The sequence below is a fragment of the Ctenopharyngodon idella genome, chromosome 18 (assembly GCF_019924925.1).
Source record: "Ctenopharyngodon idella isolate HZGC_01 chromosome 18, HZGC01, whole genome shotgun sequence".
Classification (NCBI taxonomy): Eukaryota; Metazoa; Chordata; class Actinopteri; order Cypriniformes; family Xenocyprididae; genus Ctenopharyngodon; species Ctenopharyngodon idella.
In genome coordinates, this window is record NC_067237.1 from 23,718,332 (window position 1) to 23,744,879 (window position 26,548).

Sequence of the window (26,548 nt, forward strand, 5' to 3'; positions counted from 1 at the left end):
TTCTTCTCCACACCCTCCCATTAAATATTGGGCACATGTGCACTTGCGATCCCATTCATCCGCCCACGCGCTTCCGTACCGACAGAAAAACACGACGTTCATCCTCCGTTTGATTTAGAGTTCTCCGTTTCTAATGCGAAAACCCTGATTTGTTTATTCTGGAGTCTTCGATACATACATTTAAATCAGCACAATGCCTTATGATGCCTTCGTTCAATGGACGCACATTTATAATCACATATCAAATCTCTCCGTATTGAAGTGAAGTAGTAGGAGCCGAAAACAGTGAAAGGTTTTTCACAGAGATGCCATAGAACAACCATTTTGGGTTCCCCAAAGAACCTTTTAGTGAACTGTTCTTAAAAGAAACATTTTTTTCTGAGTGTGAAGAGCATTTTAATGGACCCTTTTGACATTTCTGGGGTTCTCACTTTTATAGCCGTAAACAAGAGACTTCAGCAAATTACATTTTTGAGTTCCCATTTGCTCAAACAGCAAAAGAAATGATCCATGTCTTTCAAAAAGAAAAAGAAAAAATGAGATTGAAATTTGCAGTCACTCCCTCAGCCATTGTATTAGAAACACCCTTGCAGCAGTGTTAACTAGTAAAATACAGCATATACATTAAAGGATTACGTCACTTTCAAATGAAAATTACCCCAAGCTTTACTCACCCTAAAGCCATCCTAGGTGTATATGACTTTCTTCTTTCTGATAAACACAATCGGAGAAATATTAATAAATATCCTGATGCATCCAAGCTTTATAATGGCAGTGAACGGGATCAACGAGTATGAGCTGAGGGAAAGTGCCTCCATCCACATCCATCCATCATAAACATACTCCACACAGCTCTGGGGGATTAATAAAGGCCTTTTGAAACGAATCGATGCGTTTGTGTAAGAAAAATATCCATATTTAACAAGTTATAAAGTAAAATATCTAGCTTCTGCCAGACCGCTTTCCATTTTACAAGTTACGAAAAAAAAAAAAAAACCGAACTGCCGTTGCGTCAGTTACACTTTTTCCGTAAGTTGAATAGGGAAGGCGTAGGATGTAGTGTAAGCTTTTTGAACTGCGATAGGCATTGCGCTTTCTTCCTAAGTTGAATATGGAAGGCGGTCTGGCGGAAGCTAGATATTTTACTTCATAACTTGTTAAATATGGATATTTTTCTTACACAAACGCATCGCTTCGCTTCAGAAGGCCTTTATTAACCCCCCAGAGCCGTGTGGAGTACGTTTATAACGGATGGAAGCACTTTCTTCAGCTCATACTCGTTGATCCCGCTCACTGCCATTATAAAGCTCGGATGCGTCAGTATATTTATTAATATTTCTCTGACTGTGTTCATCAGAAAGAAAAAAGTCATATACACCTAGGATGGCTTGAGGGTGAGTAAAGCTTGGGCTAATTTTCATTTGAAAGTGAACTAATCCTATAACACAAAGTATAGTGTTATAAATGTAATTTTTTTAATGACAACTATGCAACATTTACAATATTAATAACTGTGGAAATGCATCATCACAGTCTATAATCTAAAGAACCTTTTGTTCATTTTCATGGATGTTGAAGGTTCTTCATAGAACCATAGACACCAATAAAAAAACATTTATTTTTAAGAGTGTATGGTGTACGCACCACAAGGACAGATGTGCACAAAAGACACCATAATGGTGGAAAGGGGACAGAAGAATGACCTAAAACTATGATCACGTAAACAGATCAATCAACCGTTGCGTGAGGGTTAAACAGAAGCAGATATGCACAGGCTAAATGGTTATTGTGTTGCCACAGTCTCTCTGCAGCTCTGCTTTTCCGCATGCTTTTCCCTGGACCATAAACCCAATTCCCAGAGAAGAGCCGGCAATCATCCCACTTTCCCTCTCAAAGCTCCTTTCCCAGATTAATCTCTCCAAGAGAGATAGGCTGTTTTTATGCCCCGATATAAAAAACGGAAAGGGGGAGACAAATCTGAAGGATTAAACATGGTTTTTCGTTGATAAATACTTATTCTTATTCTTCGGCCTCTTATCTTAGTGCACATATTTTGCAAATGATTGCTGGCGAAAGGGGATGGGCAGTTCCATCCGAGGAAGGCCAAACCACTGGGTCTTAAAACCCCAGACCGAATCAATGGCAGCCTGTCAGGGGATGCGCATCTCGCGTCCTCCTTCTCTTTACATCCCGGCCTGTCTCTCTCTCTCTCTCTCCTTTCCCGCCCCTTCTGCGTGGAACAGAGAGGAGACGCGCACGAGGAGGGCTCTTGAGCGAGGAGACGCATCTCTCTGGGAGCCACTGACCCCATTATGAGAGCAAAGCACTTCTCCTTTTGCATTACGCTGCCTGCACTGCCATCCCCCTTCCAGCAGAGGCCAGCCTTGTCTATGTCTCGCTCTGAGCGCTGGCGGAGAGGAGAACGAGATGGAGGTGCATATCGGACAAAACCCAAACATATTGCAAATCATTTGTCCTCATCACCAAGCACCTGTTTCACATATCGGAATTACAACAAAACGTAAGGGGAAAAAGCGACAGCATGGTGAAACGCGACTGAAAATAATCCTGGGACTCACATGACAATGAGCAATGAGTCAATACAGCGTACCTGCCTGCATTGTCACATGTGCACATGTCAAGAGCAACTAACGACCCAATTTACCCAAACCTGCCTTAGCTGAGTCCCCAAGAATATGCTGCTGCTCAATCAATTATCAGTTATTCCCCACAAAGCCAATCCCCCTCCAATCGCAATCTTCACCTGCTGCAGAGCCAAACGCTACTCAGCCATTGTCATAATATACCTGATACCACAGCTCAACATGAGACCAAATTAACATCTGGGTCGCCTATCTTTTCATTTATGCTGATGATCTTAACAACAAAAACAATAACATTAATAATAGTAGTAATAATCTCATGTCATTTAATCTCAATTCTTTCAATACTCTCACTGTTCAAGCCTTCGTGACTTGTTTTTGATGTCTTAAATTAATAATAAAGTATTTCACGTTGTAAAACCCATAATTTCTACTTTCTACCAATCAGAAAGTCCTACTTTCTGATTGGTCAATACAGTGTTCCAGCTTTGCTTAAGTCTAACCTCAGTCATGTCATGATACCATTCTCACTCTCTCACCCTTAATTTCCTGCCTAAAATAAAGCCCAAAGCCCAAAAATATATATATAAATATATAAACTAAATATAATTTAATTTATATTATTGATTTATATATATATATATATATATATATATATATAAAATGTTAAAATTTATTTGTATGATTCATAAATATATATTATGTTTTAGGGGGGTAATGGTACATGTATTCGTCCCAAACTGTACGGTATGGACGCCACAGTTCGGTTCATGCAGTTAGACGACGAATGCAGTCAGTCACAGGCGATCCACACTCCAATCCAGAAGGGGGCGCGTGCATTAATACAACACTGTGTGCTAACCTCCACAACAGGAATAAGACCAGAAGAACAACAGCGCATACACGTCGCGAATGACTTGAGCGCTTGAAAACAAAGTCCACTAGGTAGGGCGCACGCGTCGAATGCTTCTTTCTGTGCTCATGGACAAAGGAAAATACTTTGAAAGGCTTGTGCTCTCAAATGTGCTCGAAACGGAGCGTAAGGTGGAAAATTAAGTATAGGAGAGTTGGGCTTAAGGTTTGAATGTTTTAAATATAGTTTAAGTGGAGCAAATTGAAACACTCCTAATGCAAAGTTTTATTTTTCTTTATTCTATTTTGTACTTTTATAACACAAGATGCTTTTCAGTTTTGTAGCTGATTGTGAACAAATACCTTTGCCCTGCGAAAAAATATGACCTATGAAAGAGTGCATTCTGTTTACTGCTTAGTGCTTTATTACACTATAGGAGGCTGTACTGTACCAACTAGGGGACTAAATGCCGCTAGGTGGAACAAACTGTGATTTGCACTTCTGTCTGTTCAAAATAAAATAAAAGAAACCTAGTCTTACAAAAAACAGAGGCAGAGAATGCTACACGGGTGTCTTGATATATCCACTGGTGCTCATTGGATGTGATGGAGGTAAACATCATGTATTTCATCTACATGAAAAGAAACCTAGTATTGTGGATTTGTTCCTTAACACTTTAATTTAGGGTCCAATTCTCACTATGAACTAGTTGCTTATTAGCATGGATATTACTAGGATATTGGCTGTTTATTTGTACTTATAAAGCAGATATTAATGCCTTATTCTGCATGACCATATTCTACATCCCATAATCCTACCCAATACCTAAACTTAACAACTACATTATTAACTATTAATAAGCAGTAATTAGGGGTTTATTGAGGCAAAGGTCATAGTTAATAGTTAGTTAATAGTGAGTTATATAGTTTTCCTATTGTACCGAAATCGTACCAAACCGTGACCCCAAAACCGAGGTACATACCGAACTGTGGTTTGTGTGTACCATTACACCCCTAATATATATTGGTATATATATGGTCTGCAACAATGCTTAGGTAGGTGGTATGTGTCAAAGTAACATCCACATGGATGGCAGGACCCAAGGTTTCCCAGCAGAACATTGCCCAAAGCATCACACTACCTCCACCGGCTTGCCTTGTTCCCATAGTGCATCCTGGTGCCGTGTGCTCCCCAGGTAAGCGACGCACACGCACCCGGCCATCCACGTGATGTAAAAGAAAATGTGATTCATCAGATCAGGCCACCTTCTTCCATTGCTCCGTGTCCAGTTCTGATGCTCATGTGCCCACTGTTGCCGCTTTCGGCGGTGGACAGGGGTCAGCATAGGCACCCTGCCTGATCTGCGGCTATGCAGCCCCATACGCAACAAACTGCGATGCACTGTGTATTCTGACACCTTTCTATCAGAACCAGTATTAACTTCTTGAGCAATCTGAGCTACAATAGCTCGTCTGTTGGATCAGACCACACGGGCCAGCCTTCGCTCCCCACGTGCATCAATAAGCCTTGGCCGCCCGTGACCCTGTCGCCGGTTCACCACTGTTCCTTCCTTGGACCACTTTTGATAGATCCTGACCACTGCAGACCGGGAACACCCCAAAGTTTTGGAGATGCTCTGACCCAGTCGTCTAGCCATCACAATTTGGCCCTTGTCAAACTCGCTCAAATCCTTACGCTTGCCCATTTTTCCTGCTTCTAACACATCAACTTTGAGGACAAAATGTTCACTTGCTGCCTAATATATCCCACCCATTAACGTGCTGTGATGGAGATAATCAGTGTTATTCACTTCACCTGTCAGTGGTCATAATGTTATGCCTGATCGGTATATATATATATATATATATATATATATATATGTGGTAAAAAGACGAAGTTTGGACTGGAGTGTATGCATTTGTGACAGAGAAAGAGCGGAGCGTGTGATTGAGTGTGTGTGTATGGTCTCCCCCAGGTTGTCAGGACTGTGTGGAGCTGTATTGATTTGGAGGTGGAGGGACAGAGAGGCAGTGTTGTTCCCTGGGGTCTAGGGTTACACCAGCACTGCAGTGGCCTGATGGAAACGGCACAGTAGGACTGGAGGGGTGCGGGAAGCCCGAACTAACATACAGTACACAACCTCCTTCATATACACACACATAGATCCCTCACTTCACTAAAACAAAAGATGTGCTCAGACTCCCCAGCGCACACATGCCTTTGTACGTAACACACAGCCACTAGCCACAATCAACATCCATCGCTCAGCTTATTTCATTATCTCTGGCATATAAGAGCCACTGTGGTATCATACATCTGCTCTGTCTAATCACACACACCCTTATAAATGCAACACACTGTCGCACTTCAGCTGCCCAGCGCGGGCGCACACACACCCCAACACATCTATTTCCATCGCTCCGATATCTCTCTTGAAAGATGGCAGCTGATGTGTGGGCGATCAAACCAGCAACACTTGTTTAAATTAGTTAATCAGTGTGTTGGAACAAACACATTTTCAGGCCGGTCGCAGTTTGTTCTCTTCATCCGAGCGCGTCGTCGGGGGCAGCGCTATTGATTAAGCCGCAGGCGATCGATCGCCAGAATGGTGTGTGTCTCTGAATCTGATAATGACTCGCAATATGACATCAGTGCAATGCAGCTGTAATTGATATATTCTTGAAGGGGTGGAAGTTAGAGCGAGAGAGGTGGGCAACACAGATGGATGCTGTTTAAACAGTCATGGAAGAGCTGTGACTGAATGCGCCAAAAAAAACACATGCACGGACACAAACGCTGTAGTGTCGGTATCAGTTGCAAACCACCATACTTTTGTATAAGAGAACTTAAAGAGCTCGCAAACATGCTAAAGGCTCGCTCACGGGTCATGTGCCTTTGTTGTCGAAACGGAAATAGGACAACTTCCTCTCGATTTCAAGAACAGATTTAGGAGCTCACTGTAAGTTCATGACACGCACCTGAACGCTGCTCCACCGAGCGGATCCTCAATCGCTGCAACGTGAAGAGGGCATGGCATAATGCACGGAACAGCGTCCTATCTCTTTCCCCCCTTGGCTTGGCGACGGAGCGGGGGGAGGCTGTTCGGTGGGCAGAACAGCCCCTGCGAGCTCAGTCAATATCTACGCTGTCATTGTTTTCCTAAACTGGTTATAAAAGAGAGGCTAAATCCTGCGGAGCTGTGCACTCCTGGGAAATATGGCCCAGTCACATTACTGATGCAGTGACTGCGAGACTGCTGCACTCACCGAGGGGGAGTGAGGAGGGGGAGAGAGAAGGGGGAGGCGGTGGGGAGATAAAGATAAAGGAAAATCAAATCTACGTTTCCCTACACAGCCTCTTTTCACACACAGAGCATGCACATACAGCCGGACCGAGCGGCTGTCATGTCACTTTCAATCAGGGCTGTTCGTGTGTGTGAGCGTGTGTGTGCCGCAGGGCCCCTGGCTCCCGGCTCTGTGGTGCCCCCTGGGGACGGTGCAGTGTCAGTGAAACTCTAATGTGTTGGCTCGTTCTGCAAGAGCGAACAGAGCGAGAGAGAGAAAGTGTTGTTGGAGAGTGTGGCCGTTCTGTCAGTAAACTGTTTTTCGTAACAGGATTCTTTGGAATTACTGACATCTATGAGCTGACCTCAGAACAGTGCAAAGCAGCCGCTACCCAGTGAAACGCACACAAAGGCATATGAGTCCTGTGCTACATGTTTCAGAACCGAAATTACATAATATATTTATATGATAAAAATGTAAATATATATATATATATATATATATATATCAATCAAACCAACATTTATTTAGACACCTTGAACATTTCGTTCATTATTACAGTTTATTCACTATAGTTAAAAAAAAAGAAAAAAGGTAATAAAATATGACAAGATCTCAGAGTTAAACTGTCGGGAAAAAAATTAATCTTAATTATGTCAGATAACACTTAAGCAAAACATGGTCAAAGTGTATGAATAATTTTTGGTCCCAATTTTTATTAATTTTACTGGTAGTCCACTGTATGAAGAATTTTGGCTATAATATGTCACAGTTTACTTTATTTTGCTATCCTCACTTACATAAATGAACTATAATGCCCTGCACCCACTAGTAAAAATATATCAAAAATGTGTGTGTGTGTGTGTGTATATTATATATATATATATATATATGACAAAAAAATGTATATATAAATATTTTCAATATATATTAATATATTTGGAATACAGAAATTTCTATAGTAATTAATATATTTGAAATAAAGAAATTCATATTCATATAAAAATTTAAATTCTGGTATTAGTGTAAAAAACCTGAGAGGATCGCTCAAACTCTAACTGTATGAAGCTGTTAAATACAAAGAATACTATATATATAAAACAATTTTTATATATATTTTTTTATATTATATATATATATATAATAAAAAAAGAATTCTCCCTAGAATGTAGTACATATAATAGAGAAAGAGCCACTTGGTACTACACACTGTATCTATCTAAATGCTTGCTCACACACACAAACAAAACAGACAGTGTGTCTCTGCTATCGGCTTTATAAAGTGCTCTTAGTCTGTCTGGTGTCTGTATGGCTAGGCTAAACGCAGACAGGGAGAGGAAATATTGAAGCTGATAGAAAGACATGGGACAGAGAAAGAGATGAGAAGAGGGCTAAGAGAGAGAGAGGCGGAGCATGAATGAGAAAGAGAAAGAGTAAAGTTGTCAAAAGACGAAGAGAGATTGTGAATGAGTATGAGAGAAAGAGAGAGAGGTGGTGGTGTGGGGGGGAGAGCGAGTGCAGCTTTGCTCTTAGGACTCAAGTCTGTCCCTCTCTGCTCCGTTTTTAACACAAAATGAAAAATCACCTTTGCCGCCTGGTGCACTTTAGAGTAGCTTATTTTTAGACCTGCTTGACAGTCTTCCAATGGCCGGAGACTAGCAGATGGGCTGTCTTAAAGCTTCATATGCTCCCAGCTCTCACCTCCCAGAGACAGGAAACTCACTTGGGAGTGTGCTACAAATAAATGCCCCCCTGTCCTGCCCCTGGATTCCCTCATCCCTCCCCTCTTCCCACCTACTCACACCATTCTCCACCCAGATAGTGCCTGTCCCTGAATTTAGCACCTTCCCTGCAACCACGTCCTGTTGTACTCAAGTGCACTACACCCACGTCACTGTCCAACTGCTTTCCCCTTTCTGGCCTGACCAGGACTGGAGGCGTATGTGTGAATCTGAATGAATAAAAATGTAAACAGAAATATGCTTATGACAGATGATCTAGTGATTAGCACCCATTGAGCCAAGGTATTCATATGGACGATGCAAGTTTGAATCTGGCAATTTATTGGTAAATTATATATAAAATATTATTCATAATAAATGAATAATAAATAAAAAAGCTTTACATTATGTAAAGCTAATATTTTATCAAATAACAGTGATTAATTATATTATACAAACCATGTTTACAGCACTTACATGCAAATAAAAAACGATACAGGATATATGTTCACCTCTCACCAAAAACACCAAATAAAAACACCTGTTCACACTTTCATTTGCTGTTAATTTGGTTTCATAAACTGTATGCCTTGAGCATAATGCCTCATGGAGAGAAAAATCCAGGTGATATCAGTCAAAATAAGTTTTGTCATTTTGTTCTCTCTGAAAGGAGCAGAGGGAGTGATTCCACTATGACTGACCTCCTCTGACCTCCGTGCTCCAGAGCGGCTTCTTCGCATTCATCACACACACACCTCACTATCACACATGCTCTGTTTACACTCATACATACTGTATATCTGACACTGGTACATCTCTGTCAAGCACCAGGTTGCCAAATAAATACTAAATGTACAGGGGATTAATTATACAGTGATGATGTACATAAGCAACTGATGATGTAATCTTCAGCAACAGAGTAGAGCTGGTTCTAAAAGTCAACATATGCTGTCGGCTGTGTTTAATATAACATTTGACATATTCTGCAGGCATCAAATAGCAGCACCTGACTGGCATACAGACAGACCCTTCTAAAAATGTACGATCGCAACAATAGTTTGCGGTAGTATACACCGATGAGCCAAAACATTATGACCAGTCACAGATGAAGCGAATGTCGTTGATCATCGCCTAACAAGGCCACATACTGTACTAAGGTCTGTGTAGATTAGATGGCAAGAAAACAAGCAGTTCTTGTAATCAAAGGCTATGTTCAGGCTGTAGGCAAATCAGATTTTTTCTCAAATCAGATCTTTTTCAGGCAGACTGACCGCACTATTAATTGCAAGAGAACAAATAAGATTTGTGTGTCCTATGTGCATGGGTTGCTTTGGTAAGGACATAGCTGTATCCACATATGTGACGAGGCTTTCAAAACAGATGCAGGAAAAATGGAGGTGCGTCATCTCGCTCTCCAAATATGCGCTCTGTCGAGTAGCGGTGCAGAATCCCTCCGTCACACAAGAAAAACTCAGCGACGGAGAGACTGGTATATATTGTGATGTTCCGTGTTGTAGTCACGGCCAGCTTCGCCATGTAACTAGGGGTGCGGTGTTTCCATCACCGGTTTTGACAATATTGTCGTGTGATGTGTTAAGAGTGACACAAAAGACTATTTGAAATCCAATTTGAGCAGCCAGAGTGTCCAGAGTGTGATACATCTGTAAAAATCTGATTGGAATTGCATTTCAAACCACCTCCAAATGTGGTTTGGAGAAATGGAATAAAGATCTGAGCGACTTTGACAAGGGCTAAATTGTTATGGCAAGTCAACTGGGTCAGAGGATCTCTGAAACAGTAAAGCTTGTGGGTTGCTTCCAGTCAGCAGTGGTGAGAATTTACCAACAGTGGTCTGAGGACAGACAAACCACAATCTCCAAAAATCCCCAAAGCTCATAGATGCACAAGGGCAACGAAGGCTATCCTGTCTGGTCCAAGCCAACAGAAGGTCTACTGTGGCACAAGTTGCACAAAATTTCAATGATGGTTATGGGAGGAATGTGTCACAACACACAGTCCAAAGCACTCACCAAAGCCGCAGACCAATCAGAGTGCCTATGATGACCCCTGTCCACCATCGAAAGCGTCTACAATGGAGCAGTAGAAGAAGGTCGCCTGGTCGGCCTGTTTTCTTTTACATCATGTGGATGCCCGTATACGTGTGCGGTGTTTACCTGGTGAAGTGATAGCACCAGGATGCACTGTGGGACAACAATAAGCTGGTGGAGGGAGTTGTGATGCTCTGGGCAATGTTCTGCTGGAAAACCCTGGTACCAGTCATTCATGTTGACATAAATTTGACATGTGCCAACTATCTAAACATTGTTGCAGACCAGGTACACCCATTCATGACAATGGTGTTCCCTGGTGGAAGTGGCCTCTTTCAGCAGGACAACGCACCCTGCCACACTGCACACATTGTTCAGGAATGGTTTGAGGAACATGATGTTGGCCTGGCTTGCAAATTCCCCAGATCTCAATCCATTTGAGCATCTGGTGGGATGTGCTAGACCAACAAGTTAGAGTCACTGCAACTCCACCTCAACCTACTGGACTTGAAGGATCTGCTGCAAATGTTTTGGTGCCAGATACCACAGAACACCTTCATGGGTCTTGTAGAGTCCATGCCTCGGTGGGTCGGTGCTGTTTTAGCAGCACACGGAGGACCAACAGCATCATATTTGGCAGGCGGTCAATGTTTTGGCTCATTGGTGTGTGTCGATATAGATATAGACTGTTCAAGTTTGGGGTCCGTAAATTAAATTTTTGAAGAAGAAGATATTATTCCTGAAAAAAGTACACGTTTTTTTTTTTCTCTTTTTACAAATATATTAATTAAGCTCAATATTATAATTGAGCAACAAATTAGCAGCATATTTGAAGGATTATGTGATACTGAAGACTGGAGTAATGGCTGCTTAAAGAATAAGTTACATTTTAAAATATATTAAAATAGAAAACAGTTTTAAATTGTAATAATATTTCACAATATTACTCTTTCTACTGTTTTTCGATTAAATATATGCAGCATAAGTGACATTCATTTTTCATGAGGGCAATCAATTCCTGATCGATAAACTGTTTTATCCGGTTATCCTTTTCACTCGAAAAGCATTGTATTACGAAAGTAAAATTAGTTGAAAATACCACTTAATGTTAACGATGGTGGTTAAGCCCAAGTTACCACAGTTTATATGGATTAACTATAATTAATATGTGTATTTTGACAAAACTATGGTTAGCATGGTACATGTCCTTTTTTGTAAGCAGTCTCTAACATAAAACTTCACACATTCCGCAGGCATCAAACAACAATGGCCAGACATAAAGACAGACTACATACAAAAAACAACACACGCATGCATGCACACACCCAGAAGGACGGAAGGTTCGTGAGATCTGTGGAGTGTGGAGGTTCGAATGTTAGATGAGCTCGGTGGCCTCAGCAGAGCCGTGTCATGGGTGATAGCACTGCGCTAGGCTAACACTAGGCTACGCTACGCTAGCTGTGTTCTGCCACTCAGAGATGCACTCAAAGTACACACACTCTCTTTCCATGTCATAGCCTCACTAAAACCCTCCCTGATTCCCCTCAGGGAGGAGGTTTTGACTCCAAAGCAGCCCTAAACTATGAGAGAGAAAACGCATTACGCAGTGAACGATGCGGCGTGCAGAGAGAAAGAGAGAGAGAGGGCTAGTGTGTGTTATCTACAGCCAGTCAACGTCAACACTTTGTTGTCACAACGATATGTGAGCCTAGCAGGCAGAGTGCGAGTGAGAGCGAGGAGGAAAAGAGAATAGGAGAGTGTGTGAGGTGTGCTGTCAGAGCTGTGTGATTTATAGAGTGTGCTGTCAGACTCCAGCTGCTGAACCAAAGTGTCAGGTTGAGAGAGACCCCTACCAGTTTCTGTGTGTTGAGAGAGAAAAAAAAAAACAAGAAAAAAAAAAAACAGAGAGAATGCGAGAGGAGACAACTTTTTAAAGGCCCTATTCTACACTTCTGTAGCATTTTAATTTTTTCCCCTGTGAAGTCCACTTGTAATGTTAGGGAAGATATCTTGAAACCAGAACAGTTGCAATTTTGTCCTGTTCTGTCTTACAGTGAAACAACAAACATTTTATATGTTCACAACAAACTCAAAAACAGGGTGTCATGTGACACAATACATAATCCATCAGAAGAGTTCTCTGTTTGCTCGCTCTCACACACTCTTTGTTCCTTGTGGAATGTAAGGGATTTGTCATATAATATCTGATAATATATCATTTTCTGAACTATAATAAATAATATAAACCACTGTATAATAAATAATATTCTAAACTTACACAATCAGTCTCTCCTCATCCATATTTGATTGCTAATATACACTACCAGTCAAAAGTTTGGAAACATTACTATTTTTAATGTTTTTGAACGAAGTCTCTTATGCTCATTAAGGCTGCATTTATTTCATAATAAATACAGAAAAAACAATAATATTGTGAAATATTATTACAATTTAAAATTATGCTTTTCTATTTTAATATACTTTAAAATATAATTTATTTCTGTGATCAAAGCTGAATTTTCAGCATCATTACTCCAGTCTTCAGTGTCACATGATCCTTCAGAAATCATTCTAATATGCTGATTTATTATCAATGTTGGAAACAGTTGTGCTGCTTAATATTATTTTATAACCTGTGATACTTTTTCAGGATTCTTTGATGAATAAAAAGTTAAAAAATATCAGCATTTATTTAAAATAGAAATCTTTTGTAACAATATACACTACCGTTCAAAAGTTTGGGGTCAGTAATTTTTTTTCTTTCTTTTTTTTGAAAGAAATAATACTTTTATTCAGCACGGATGTGTTAAATTGATAAAAAGTGATAGTAAAGATTTATATTGTTAGAAAAGATTTATATTTTGAATAAATGCTGTTCTTTTTAACCTTTTATTCATCAATGAATCCTGAAAAAAGTATCACAGGTTCCATAAAAATATTAAGCAACACAACTGTTTTCAACATTGATAATAACTGAATATCAAATCAGCATATTAGAATGATTGCTGAAGGATCATGTGACACTGAAGACTGTAGTAATGATGCTGAAAATTCAGCTTTACATCACAGAAATAAATTATATTTTAAAGTATATTAAAATTGAAAACCATAATTTTAAATTGTAATAATATTTCTCAATATTATTGTTTTTTCTGTGTTCATTATGAAATAAATGCAGCCTTAATGAGCATAAGAGACTTCGTTCAAAAACATTAAAAATAGTAATGTTTCCAAACTTTTGACTGGTAGTGTACATTAAGGAGCATTACTTGTGATTTTATCACAACATGTCCGGTTACAATATGGTAAAATTAAACAAGCAATTTGACAATAAAGTCAAATGGTTTGTCATTAAAGTCTGCAACCACATTAAAATTCTGGGATTTAATTTATCTCATTCAAACCTAATTTAAATCTAAATCTAATTTAAACCTGAAAATAAATGTACAAAATAAAAAAAGGCAAGTAAATTAAATAAATAAAAGATTTGATACATTTCGATAAGATTTGTAAGGTTTTGCCTTAAATTTCACTAAAACAATAAAAATTTTCATTATTTACTCAACCTCATGTCATTCCAAACCTGTATAAGTTTATTTTTTCCGCAGAACGCAAAATATAACATTTTGAAGAATGTTTTTCTCCATACAATGAAAGTCAATGGGGTCCAAAACAAAATAGTTTTTCAAAATATCTTCTGTGTTCCACAGAAAAAAAGAATGTCATACAGGTTTGGAACGCCATGATGGTGAGTAAATAATGACAGCATTTTTGGATTACTTTAAGACTCATAACAATGTCTAAAAACTGAAAATCTTGCCAATTTTAAACCTGGGAATAAAGAAAGTTACAGGACTTTGAAAAATCTGAATAAATGTATTGAAATATATGAATAAATGAATAAAATGAACAAGTTTTGGCCTTAAAGGAGTAGTTCAACAAAAATTAAAATTCTGTCATTATTTGCTCACCCTCATGTTGTTCCAAACCTAAATTACTTTCTTTATTCTGTGGAACACAAAAGAAGATATTTTGAAGAATGTTAAAGAACTGAACTAAGATTTTGACCATACAATGAAAGTCAATGGGGTCTAAAACAACATTGGTCCCTATCGATTTCATTGCATGGACAAAAAAAAAAAAAATATATTGTCATCATGCAGGTTTGGAGCGGCATGTGGGAGTAAATAATGACAGAATCTTCCTTTCTGGGTGAACTATTCCTTTAAGATAAAGTCTTCTCATCTGTTATGCTATGTTAATGAGCGAGGCAAACAGAGTGAAGTATCCACAGTTCCCAAACCCTCCAGATCACAGCTGCGCTCAGTGTGCATGCGCACGCGTGTGCGTCGAGCATTGAGAGTGTCGAGCTGCGAGAGTCATCTCACCGACAGCGCTTAGACTCATACGTCACTGTCACAGCCACGACAGTTCCAGTCCCGAGCTGGCAACCCACACGCGAGACAACAACACACACCACGCAGTGCAGAGATGTAGCGCCACAGCACAACCCTGCTCAACTGTCATATCTGACTGGGGCATGTGCTGTACACACCCCCTCCTTCTTCTGTTGTCTTCACATTTTCATTTCAGCTCGCTTTCTCTCATGTTGCGTCTCAACATATCCTTCGCTCTGTCTGTGCGTTAAAGGAACAGGCTACCATGAGAGACGGATATGAGAAAACGCTTTATAGTGATCCCAGTGGACACATCTCTCTTTTTTTCCTCGCTCTTCCTTACCCCCCTCCCTCTCTCCCTTTCTCTCTGCCTCTCATGCCAGTCCCCAAATTATTTAATTTAGCGCAGACACCATATCTCCCTATGTGCCATCCCGCTGAAGTTCTCTCTCCCTCCACGTCCTCCTCCCTTCTTTCCTCCACTTTATAGATTGTTCCAAGCAGGGGTATTTCGTGACAGAATCAGGAGTGTGGGTGGGTTCACTGGAAAATTTGCAAAAAGGCATTTACTTCATTTTTATCTCAACATAAACACGCACGTGCACGCTCGCAGCCGAAACTGATGTCCCACGTTGTAATAAATGAATGCGAATGTGTTGATTTACTCTGAAGATTAGTGCCGCCCCATGGTGAGTGTTTTTGATTTGAATTCGCCAGGCCGGAGCTTTGTTTGAATCTGCGTCTCAGCAAGGGCAAAGCAACAAAACAAATGCAAACAGGTAAACAACTTAAACATGTCCTCTCCGATTCTAGTTACTCCAACGTCCACCAGCCACCCACTGCCTGGAGAATTTCAATCAAAAACAGTTTGGCAATGTAAGTTCATAACACCATGAGACACTTCTTACAGTACATGCTCCTGTTCGGTATGCCAACTTCCTACATATTTAGATAACTGAATGCAGGTTTTATTAGTTCATTATTAACTCTTGGCTAAATTTGCTATTTGTCGTGTTCTCAGAGATCCGGGGCCTGGGACTCTTCAGGCTCAGTGCGTGGTTGCAGACTCACGGATGTCGTGGTCTTCGAGAGGGAGCTGTTCTAAACACAGGGCTCATAGCTTTAGCTGGAGACACTATACTGCAGTCCCCTGACAACACCTCAACCAGCCAGCCAATCAGCAGCAGGTAAGGTGGATTTGAGGAGCTGTAGGCATGTGTGTGTGTGTTGGGGTTAGGGCTCTGAAGAGAGCCCCCCAGATCCCCATTCTAATAACGTACACTGCCACTCCAGACGCAAGGGCAGCTGGGACACGCACACACACACTGGCACTAATAAAATTGAGCATCACAATAGAAACCTATATCAATATCTACAGCACACAAAACCAGATTCAAAGCACACCAGACAAACTCTCCACGTACATTACAATTCTGATATGACACATAATGGAACAGATTCTATGAATGTTTTTGGAGCTTCTACACTTGTTAACTCACTCATTTGCTTAATATGGGTTAGCCTACACGAGTAAAAATTTGCCTGTTTGATCATATGCTAATAATTAATTCTAGTTTAAGCCAGATTTGACATATTCTGAAGAAAATGTCAGTGGTTCTTGCCCTCTTGTGTTTTTAGCACAATGCTATGTTGTTGCTAAGGTGTTCTTGGTGGCTTTTTAGTGTATTGTGTGTATTGCTTTTTATTTGGTCTATATTTTATTAGTCTCAGCCTCAGACGTCACGCCCACGGACCGCTGGCTGAACGTCTAATGCATATGGCACACTTAACTGGAAACACTTCAGGATTTTTGAAGTCGTCATCTGGTTGGTTGAATTCTACAGGATGTCCGGGAGATGTGTGAGTCACGTTCTTCAACGGTCCGCCTGGATACAAATGCCGTGACGCCAAACCCCCTCGTGGAAGAAGAACGCCATTGTGTTTACAACTGTGACAATAAACGCTTACCAGGATCAACTAAATGCTGGATTTTCAAAAGTATGTGAAGTTCGCGGCTCCATTTTTGCAGTAAACATGCACAATGTTCTTGAATGAATAATTTATTAGAGGCACGCCGGTCTGTTATTGTAGAGACATCGATTACATTACATTTTCACGCCCCTAAACATGACGCGGAACAAAACGAACTGTGATTGGTTGCTGTACATGTCAGTCAAACGTACTGTTGGGCGGTCCTTGGCTAATGAAAGCTGCGATAGAGTCCAGACCTACTGCTGTCAGTCTGAAGGTCTGGCTATGCTAGACTAATATGTTGTAAGATTTTTTTTTTTTTAATGTTTTGAAAGAAGTCTCTTATTGTCATTTCTTATTAATATCAATGTTGAAAACAGTTGTGTGGCTTAAAATTTTTGTGAAAACTGAAACACTGTTTTTAAGATTCTTTGATGAATAGAAAGTTCAAAAGAACAGAATTTATTTAAAATAGATTTTTTTTGATAAAGTAAGTCTTTAATGTCACTTTCAATCAATCCTTGTTGAATAAAAATCTGACCCCAAAATTGAACAGTAGTCTATACGTAACCTTAAAATACTTAGGGTTAGGGATTTGAACACACCTGTAACCCTAAATATGACCAATAATAGTAGAGACTGCTTGCTTACAAGGTTGAGAAACCTCATCTCCAATAGGTGCAATACAGAATATGAATTGTAGTTCGAAATCATATAAGCTCTTCCTCCACCTCTGTGAGAAATGGAAAGTGTGTGAGAAAGCGAGTGCGTGTGTAAGCTCCGATGAACACCGCCTCCTTACATCACTCCACTCAGTGCTGTATGAGAACTCGTATCCCTCAAATATTCAACACTTTCGCAATGTCGGGTGGGGGGGAGGGGGATAGGAGAGACAAGGAGGCATCAACAAACAAACAAGTGCAAAGACCCCCCTCCTTCCCTCATTCATACACACACTCTCACTCGCTCACCCATCCATCCAAACTGCTGAGTACAGTTAAATATTAACCAGCGCTAAAGGAAATACCATACACCCACGTGCGCACACACATACCAGCAGGGAAGGGATACAGGGCATGGGGGGAATGCGGCGCCCCCTGGAGGGCTCAATCAGAACCGGTAGTGTGTAAAAATGAGGCGCGCTGTCAGAGAGTGACAGCAGTGCCTATGGAAGGGCCGAAGGGTGGGCGGTTGGGAGTTCACCTGGGGAAACAAAATAACAACTGAAAGAAAATCTACACACACACACACTTGCTCACACAAAAAGTCTCTGAAGTTTCTAACAAAGGAGTGGAGGATCCAGCAGAGTAGGTCTAGCTGCGCTGATCGGGGCGAAGCATCACTTATTTACCAGCTTACATCTGCACTATTTATGGGGCACCAGGGAGAGGCAGAAAGGAAAGAGGGAGACGGAGAGAGAGGGGTGGGTGGGGGCAACACAGAGGGGCTAAAATATGCATGGGGGCTGGCTCTTCTGGGAGCTAGAAAAAAGAAAATGGGAAAGGGAGAAAGAATGAGAGACATAAAAAGGCGAATGAGAGAGAGAAAGAGAGAGAGAGTTGGAAACAGTTTGAGGAAGGGAGCGAGTTGGTGGGAGTGCGAACGAGAGAAAGAATTAGAGACAAGATAAAGGATGGAAGCAAAGTTTGCCATAAGGGAGAGGGGGATGATACAGTAACGTGTCTTGCGAAGGCTCATGGGAAGGCGAGGATTAACTCAGAGTGGGACCGCACTGGGAGGGCATGTGTGGTAGGGCACACAGGCCATGCCCGTCCATCCATTCAGTCTTGTTAACAACGTACACACACGTTCAAGTCTCATTTCACCTGGGCATGAGCATGGTAAAACCCGGACATCGGAACGGAGTTGTCTGTGCGGCTGACTGCTCTATTCCTCACCTCCGTCACCGCTCAGGTGGGCCCGGAGTGGATGCGGGGGGCGGAGCAGACGGGAGTGATGGGGCACGCCCGCTGAGCCATGGGCTGGTACGAGTATCTCGGTTGGCCGGCCTCGGGGTGAGGCAGACAGTGACCGACAGGGTCCAGCGCTCCCCCTGCTGCTAAATGGACTGACCGGCCATATGCCCAGCGCCGCCGGCCTTATATCACTGTCACGCCGCGGCCGGGGGCTCACGTGGAGAGGTGGGGTGTTTGAGCCATGCAGGAGATTTAGGTCACACCCCCAAGCCCCTAAAATATTAAGTCATGGACCTGAGTAAGCTATTAACCTCACTCCCTGCTACTTATAAAGACCCACCCACCAACACACACAGGCGGGTACTGGAGGGGGTTCCAGGAATGGTGGCCCATAGCTCACAAAGATGAATGTAACGTGGGCTAGGGCAGGATGCAGCTGACCCCAGTGGCCTGTGGCAGCCACTGTGGGCTGAGTTATTCACAGTCCTCCCCCTACTCAATCTGTCTGCCCCATAATCAGCACAGAGAGAGAGACCAAGAGAGAAACAGTTGCCTTCATATACTGCCACTGACCTAGCAACAGTATATTAACATTATTGTTAACTTTTCAGCAGACACATTTTATATTTTATGTTTGGCCTTTATGTTTGCCACTTATGGAGAGAAATGGGGTTGGAAAATGTTGTGAGAAAGGTTGAAACTCACACCTAAAGCTCTGCTACCTAAGCCGAGCCTAACAGGACCCAGAAAACTGCCAATTTTGGGTCAGCACATACAATTATGGAACTACTGAGCATAGGGCCCAACCCAGTGTGAGTTAGTGGAAGCAGGGGCTCCCCCTCTGTCCGTTCGCATGCCGGGAGAATGAGGGTTTATGGGAGTTGGTGGGTTCCCCCTCGGCCGGTTCGGTGGGGGCCCCCCTTAAGCGCAGGGCCCGCACCAGTTGCACCCGCCGTAAGGATGGCCCTGCATACAATACAAAACTTCTGGTCTTTATTTTTATAATATCTGAGTGAGAACCTAGCTAATTGTGTACAATAAGTAATAAAATTACTTAAAAAAAAAAAAAAAATTGTTCAGTTACAGGTTATTTGCTAGAAAGGAATTTGCTGGAAGAAGGAATTATAAAGAGTTTGAATGATGTCAGGTAAGAACCCGGTTTAGCATCAATTTAAAGCCATGTGCAGACATGTGCATGAACTGCTTAGGCTCCAACAGCAAAAACTTTCTGACCACTGCAAACTACAAGCAACTACAGAAGCAGCAGTACAGTAAGATTACTGTTAGTTTTAGCACATTTTAGTTGGGACATGTCTGCCAACTGCAAGGCTCCAACACCAACACTAAAGGCGCGGTCACACGCGGTGCAAAAAAGGTCCATTGTCTATTGTCTACTTGGCAATTTCCTGTGAAAAACCTGAAGAATCTCTATGAGGAAATGTTTCATTCGTGTGCAAAATTCCAGATTGCGTGGATTCCTATTAAAGTGACTAGATTTTGCCTGTGACATTTTTCAGAGCAACGGTAAATATGACCACATTTTAATGGAAATGAGAGTGCTCATAAGGTTCTTAAGATTCTTAAACTGTATTATATTTGGTCGACTCCAATACTCAATACTCCAATCCACAAATACCTCCAAAAATGGTCTTAAAAATTCTTCAACAATACTGAATATAGTGCTGATACTATAAGAGTGTAAGGTTGCACCACTAAAGACAAGTCCCTAAAGGGGAATTAACCGGTTAGCAGTAACTTTTTTAACCAGCACATTTAGTTCTAGCCCTTTAGAAGGGACTGTGTGGGAGGAAAGTGTGTGTGTGCGTGTGTGTGTGTGTGTGTCTAAGATTTAAATCCTGCTTGGCCCTTAGGCTTGGCTGAGATGTCTGCATTTGTGTTGGTGCTAAAATTGATACTATTTTTCACCTCACAGCTCTGTGATATCTCCAGCTAAACTTGAGTCAGCAGATGTGTCTCACTGCTCTGCCATGTCTGCTTCCTCTGGGAATCATTACCACGGGCCAGGAACATCCAGAGGTGCTTAAATCAAACCACAGCCACTAGAATGTCTGTATTTCTATACAAAAAACATCTTTTTGTTGGGCAATGAAGACACAAAACTCCTGACCAACAAAGAACCATACTGCATTGTGGTACCAAACAACAACAATAAAGGCTGTTTATATTTAAAAGCATCGATGAACAACTTCTTAAAGTGTGTTAACATCAACAGTGATTAGCAGCGACAAACTGACCAGAAGTCAATCATTATCAGTAAGAAGTGATTTGAGGCTATGTCAGCAATAGCGATCGTTGTCAGTGTGAACGCACATCAAGGCATACAGTCATGCCAAAAGGAACGAGACGTTGGGTACCACAGTGCCATACCTGTTACAAGTTATAGCAAAAAGTGTACAGTGTGGCAGCGCTTTGTAAACGTGTGCGGCAGTGCTTACTTGCTAAAGACTATATGTGTGTGAGTGTGTCAGTCTCAGAGTGGAGGGGTTCAGGGCCTCCCTCAGGGAACTCAGATAAAGGATTCAGTAAAAGAGAGAGAAAGACTACACCTATCACAGTAGAAGAGACAGAAAGAGAAAGAGAAACAGATACAGAACAAAGACAAAAAGAAACAGAATAAAAAAGGGAAGGAGAGAAAGAGAGAAACAGAGACTCATCCGGAAAGGAATAATGTCAAGTGGACAAAGTGTGTTATTGTTACAGTAGCCAAACGGCTTTTGATGAGCTGTCAGACATCAGATTGTGCTGTGAACTTGAGCGTGAACCTGTAGGGCATACAGTTGTCTGTACAGTATCTCTAACTGCTCAAGGCCATCTGAACTGTGATTAGTGTACATTCCTTCATATATAGAGCTTAGTGGTACAGTGGTTCTCAAATTGTTTTGTTTGATTTTACACTGGATGTGATCCAACACAGTCCCAAAAGAGTTCATTATAGTAAAAAATGCAGAAAACAGAATACCTTTAAGATAAAAATAATAAATGCATTAAAATACTATAAAAATGGAGCCGTGTGGAATATGTTTATGATGGATGGATGTGGATGGAGACACTTTCTTCAGCTCATACTCGTTTGGTAATGCATACTGCCATTATAAAGCTCGGATGCATCAGGATTTATTAATATTTCTACGATTGTGTTCATCAGAAAGAAGAAAGTCATATACATCTAGGATGGTTTGAGGGTGAGTAAAACTTGGGGTAATTTTCATTTGAAAGTGAACTAATCCTTTACTAGTTTCGACTGTACTAGTGTGTGTGTGTTTGTGTACACAATATCTACGAACTATGTCTATTACAGTGTTTTTGTATATGCATTGCAAATGTGAGCAAGAGTGGGCCCGGGACAGCATTCCCAGTTGTCTGCCCTGACGATGCGTGTGTGTGTGTGTGGATGAATGTGAGTTCCAGCAGTCACAGCAGGTGGTGCGATTGATTTGCAGAGTAATGGGTCTAATCGTTACTGGCTTGAGGATGCACCTTGTTTTCCCCTTTAATTCCCTTATTAGCTGTGATCTGTGTCACATCTGTGTCTATCAGGGCTAACTGAGATCGACTACACAATACTATACTCCAAACGTCACACATTTTGCTACTACAAGGAGATTCATTGCACATATGACACATAAAATATGATTAGAAAACATTAAAACATGAACATCAGAGGTTCTTACATAGCATTCTAGAATATTTCATTCCGACTGGCCAGTCACGGCACAGAAGATTTCCTACATAGCTGTTTCTAGATTCAAGTTTTTCTTATCATTCCTTATGCCAAATGTAAGTAAAAATTGGCTTTGGGAAGTAAAGAGAGTTACTTGTGAGTAAGTGTATTAGGAACTGTAACAATGCATGGTTTACATCAAATTGTTATTTTGATAATTGACGTGCGCATAAAGAAAACATCTGTTGCAGTTTGCTCTTCTTTTATCCACCATTTTTACCCAGTAGAATATTTAGCATTTGAAGCTTTAAGAAAACAACCGTTTTGTTTATCCAGGACTCCATGTGGTGACACATGGAATATTGTTGAATATTGTGAATGAAAAAAAAAAATTAATGGACAGTAAATGTGCCAAAAAAGAATTTTAGACTCATATCCCAGAAAGACATGCTTTTGTAGAACTGCCATGTGATTCTGCATTACTAACCTGGAGCTCAGTTTGGAAGAAGAACTTCTGCGGACACTGGGAGCAGTCGTATATCTTGTCCTCCTGTCCATGGACGGCAAAGATGTGCTGCTGCAGCTTATTGGCCTGAACAAACACTGGGGGGAAAGGACAGAAGGGAAACAGCAGTCAAACGATTGGCTGAAACGCTTTACCCAAGAGTATATGGCGAATTGGCTGTGAAAATAGCTGATTCGATTAAGAACTAATCCTGAGTGAGAAATAAAAAAAAAAAAGAAAAATCCATGACTACCAACTTTCACGCTTTGAGTAGGAGAGGGAGAATAAAAATAATGAATTTTTTGGATTTGAGACAATGTGTCGACACTGAGGAAAGTAGAAGGGGGAGGGGGCGTTCTCAAATGAAAAGCTCTCAAACTCTCTTTATCGGAGAGCAGGGGATGACAGCCGGAGATGGAGGGAGAGACAGAGACAGACTAAAGTATCCCCACCAGACCTTGTGATATTTATCAATAAATCATTCCTCTATCCTCGGGTTTTTAAATTCCGTTCGTGTATTTTTTTTTTTTTTTTTGTTTCAGTAAACTTAAGTTTGCTGTGTGTGGAGACTATGAATTATTGAGCGTCCCTGGAGGAGAAGGCATCCGCTTACTTATTCATGAGCCACACAGGAATAGTGTTAAAGTTTAAAAGAGGACTGCGTACCTGTAAGGGAGGAAAGGGGGAAAAGAACGTGGTGTAGCCAAACAACTCGGTAAAGGTGAAAGAAAGACGGAGAACTAATCCACAAGGAGGAAGAGAGAGAGGGAGACAAAGGGACGGACAAGGCAAAAGAACAAATGATTTGATCAGAGGGGTGGAGAGAAGGATGAATAGAGGAGTGAAAGTGAGTGTACAGTGAATATGGATGAAAATGGAACTGGAAGAGGAGAAATAAGGAATGGGTGAAGGAAGAAAAAGATGAAATGAATAAAAAACGAGTGCAAAATTATCTAGAGATTGGCTTGTTGCAGTGCTGGGGACAATTTGGCCTTCAACACTGGTCTTTGATGTTGACAAGCTCAAGTAATGATTTCTGATTCCCAAAGGTTAGCTGACAAACAGTCCAAAGTGACTTTCAAACTTAGTGCGAGGAGACGCACACACACTGGGCCTGTTTAACTAAATGCACACGTACGCGGAGGGTCCTACCCTGGAGAGTGAGAGCGGATTACACTGCCTTTCTATAAACCTGCCCTTTATTCTCTGACCTCTCCTCTCCTGAACACACACACACTCACTCAACCAATGGATCTTCTTACCTCAAAGACATTCAGCATGACAACTGGCCTACAGAAAAAGCTAGTAGTTCATATGAGATACTTCGCAGAATACAAAATGGCCGTTATGATTTGATGAAGCCAGTTAACTGCGGGCTCTTGTTTGTCTATTCTACTGCAGTGCCTTCTGGTCCAGTGAAAGTGGGACGTCTGACAGGGGCTCGATCTGCCCAGGGGTCATGAGTCCCACCAGGCATCACAGCGGGTAGATCAGCTCTCATTAGCTTTAGCATCAGCTCAGCAGGATGCCTGCACCAACCGCAGCCTCCTGTCTTGGCCACGTTGAACTTTATTAACCATTGTGTGCTTCTGCATAAGAGTGTGTCATAATATCGCTCTTCTATCTCAAGTCTAGAGAAACTGATCTTGATTTATATAATTTAGTATGTATTTACAGTATATGTGTATATTTCTGATCTTATATGAATTCCAGAAGCCATAAGTTGATCCGTGTTCTCAAAGCAAGTCCATGCCTGGTCTTTCCTCTCTCACCAGGATGAACAATGAATTTAATAGTTAATTCAGTTCAATTAGCAGGACAAGGAGGAGAAATGGAGCAGAGGAATGGAGGGGGGAGAGAGGGGGTGAGTGGTGGAGATGAGGATGAGATGGAGAGAAGGGGAGAAAAAGAGAGAGAAGATGAGAGAAAACCAAAAAATAAAAGAAATGAGATGAGAGGAGACGAAAGAAAAAGAACAAAATTAAAACTAAAAGTAAAGAAATAAGACAAGAAAAGAGAGAAAAACAGACAAGAAAACAAGAAAATAACAGAAAATTAAAAAAATAAATGAGGAGAAGAAAAGACATAGGACAAGATAAAAAAAGGAAATGGAACAAAAGGAGACGTATTAGATGAGATAAAAAAAGACAATAAGAGAAAGGTTACAAATTTGAAAAATAAAATGAGAGGATAAGAAAAGAAGACTTAAAAAAGTGAAATGAGACAAGAAAAGAAACGAGATGGAACAAGAAACAAAAAAAAAGAAAAATACATGAAGAGAAGAGATTAGATGAGATGAAAAACTAGATGAGAAGGGGTGAGATGAGATGAGAAAAGAGAAGCAGAAAGACAGGATGAAAAGAAAAAAGGATAAGAGAAGTATAAACAAAAAAACAGGTAGGGTTGAGACAAGAAGAGAGAAGAGAAGAGATGACAAAAAAATAAATAAAGACGTGGTTTTGCATGTTATCCTACATAAAGGAATGTGTTAAATGGTGCTTATTTAAATGCAGCTGGCCACATGAATGACCATGTGACCGTACACACTGAGTGCAGTTTCCCTGTCATCAGTGGCAGTATGTATCCCCCCCTCCTCCCCCCACTCTTTGACTGCCCCTGACCCTACGACCTCAACCCCACCAACCCCCCGGGCCGGACCCCTCACCTGTAAAGCAGACGGGACACTTGAAGGTGCCTCCCATACCCTCGAAGCTGTGCTCGATCAGGTGACACAGGAGCTTGGCCGGAGAGTCAAACATCTGGTTACACAGCTTGCACTCATGATTGATGCCTTCCTCTGCAACACAAGAGCACGATACAACAGGTTACACACACCAGCGGGGTCAGACGGAGAGAATGAGAGACAGAGAGACACAGACACACGCTGCCAAAAAACAAGGTACGACATTTTTACACATTAACCGTCTTGTAAGTGAACGGTCATAGTCTTTTCAAGATCTCTCGAGCGAACAGGGTCATTTTTCTGTTTCTTTCTGTCCTTGCACATCATTTGCGGTCCCAGGCTTATAATCTTCAGCTCTGGACAGTATGACCACCCGTCCCATCCCTCCTCCCCCTCCTCTGCCCAGTGCCGTCTCTTTCCCGGCCGGTAATTGCCTGCTGCCCCCCCAGTGCTGCAGGCTCTGTGCCCTCCCTCTGCCCGCTGCTCTATTTTAAGCTTGCCTGAGTGACATCAGTGCCGCCCCCTGCTGGTGTGGGACAGATGAAAGGTGGGCGTTGTGTCCTGGCTGGACGCCTCTGCTCTCGTCTTATCACCCTCCCGCCACACAGGCCTGAGCCCGGCCCGCCTGCCTGCGCTCCATCAGACACCCGCCGCCAGACTCCCACCCCGATCCCCCGAGCCCCTAACTGAGCCCTGGGGTATGGTAGACGCCACCACTGCGCCGTCTCCCAGACCCCTGTCTTCTCAAAGCGTACAGCACCCCGCCGGCCCGTGCAGACAGACCCAAAGAGTCCTGCTGCTGAGCTACGGGGTGCACGGAGGGTTAATAAAGTCTTCAATCATATATCCCCACCATCACCCTGACCTCCACCTCCCACCCCTCCC

The 26,548-nt window shown here is 41.7% G+C and overlaps 1 protein-coding gene across 9 annotated transcripts in view; it reads right to left on the reverse strand.

Annotated features, from left to right (window-relative positions):
• znf423 (zinc finger protein 423) overlaps nucleotides 1-26,548 on the reverse strand; it is a 170,371-nt gene that overhangs the window by 1,065 nt on the left and 142,758 nt on the right. For all 9 annotated transcript variants that reach the window (XM_051869699.1, XM_051869698.1, XM_051869697.1 and 6 more), the window contains 2 exons: nucleotides 25,646-25,777; nucleotides 22,963-23,078 (listed from right to left, as the gene is read on the reverse strand). In XM_051869699.1, the coding sequence (XP_051725659.1) occupies nucleotides 22,963-23,078; nucleotides 25,646-25,777 (248 nt within the window). The remainder of the gene's footprint in view (nucleotides 1-22,962; nucleotides 23,079-25,645; nucleotides 25,778-26,548) is intronic.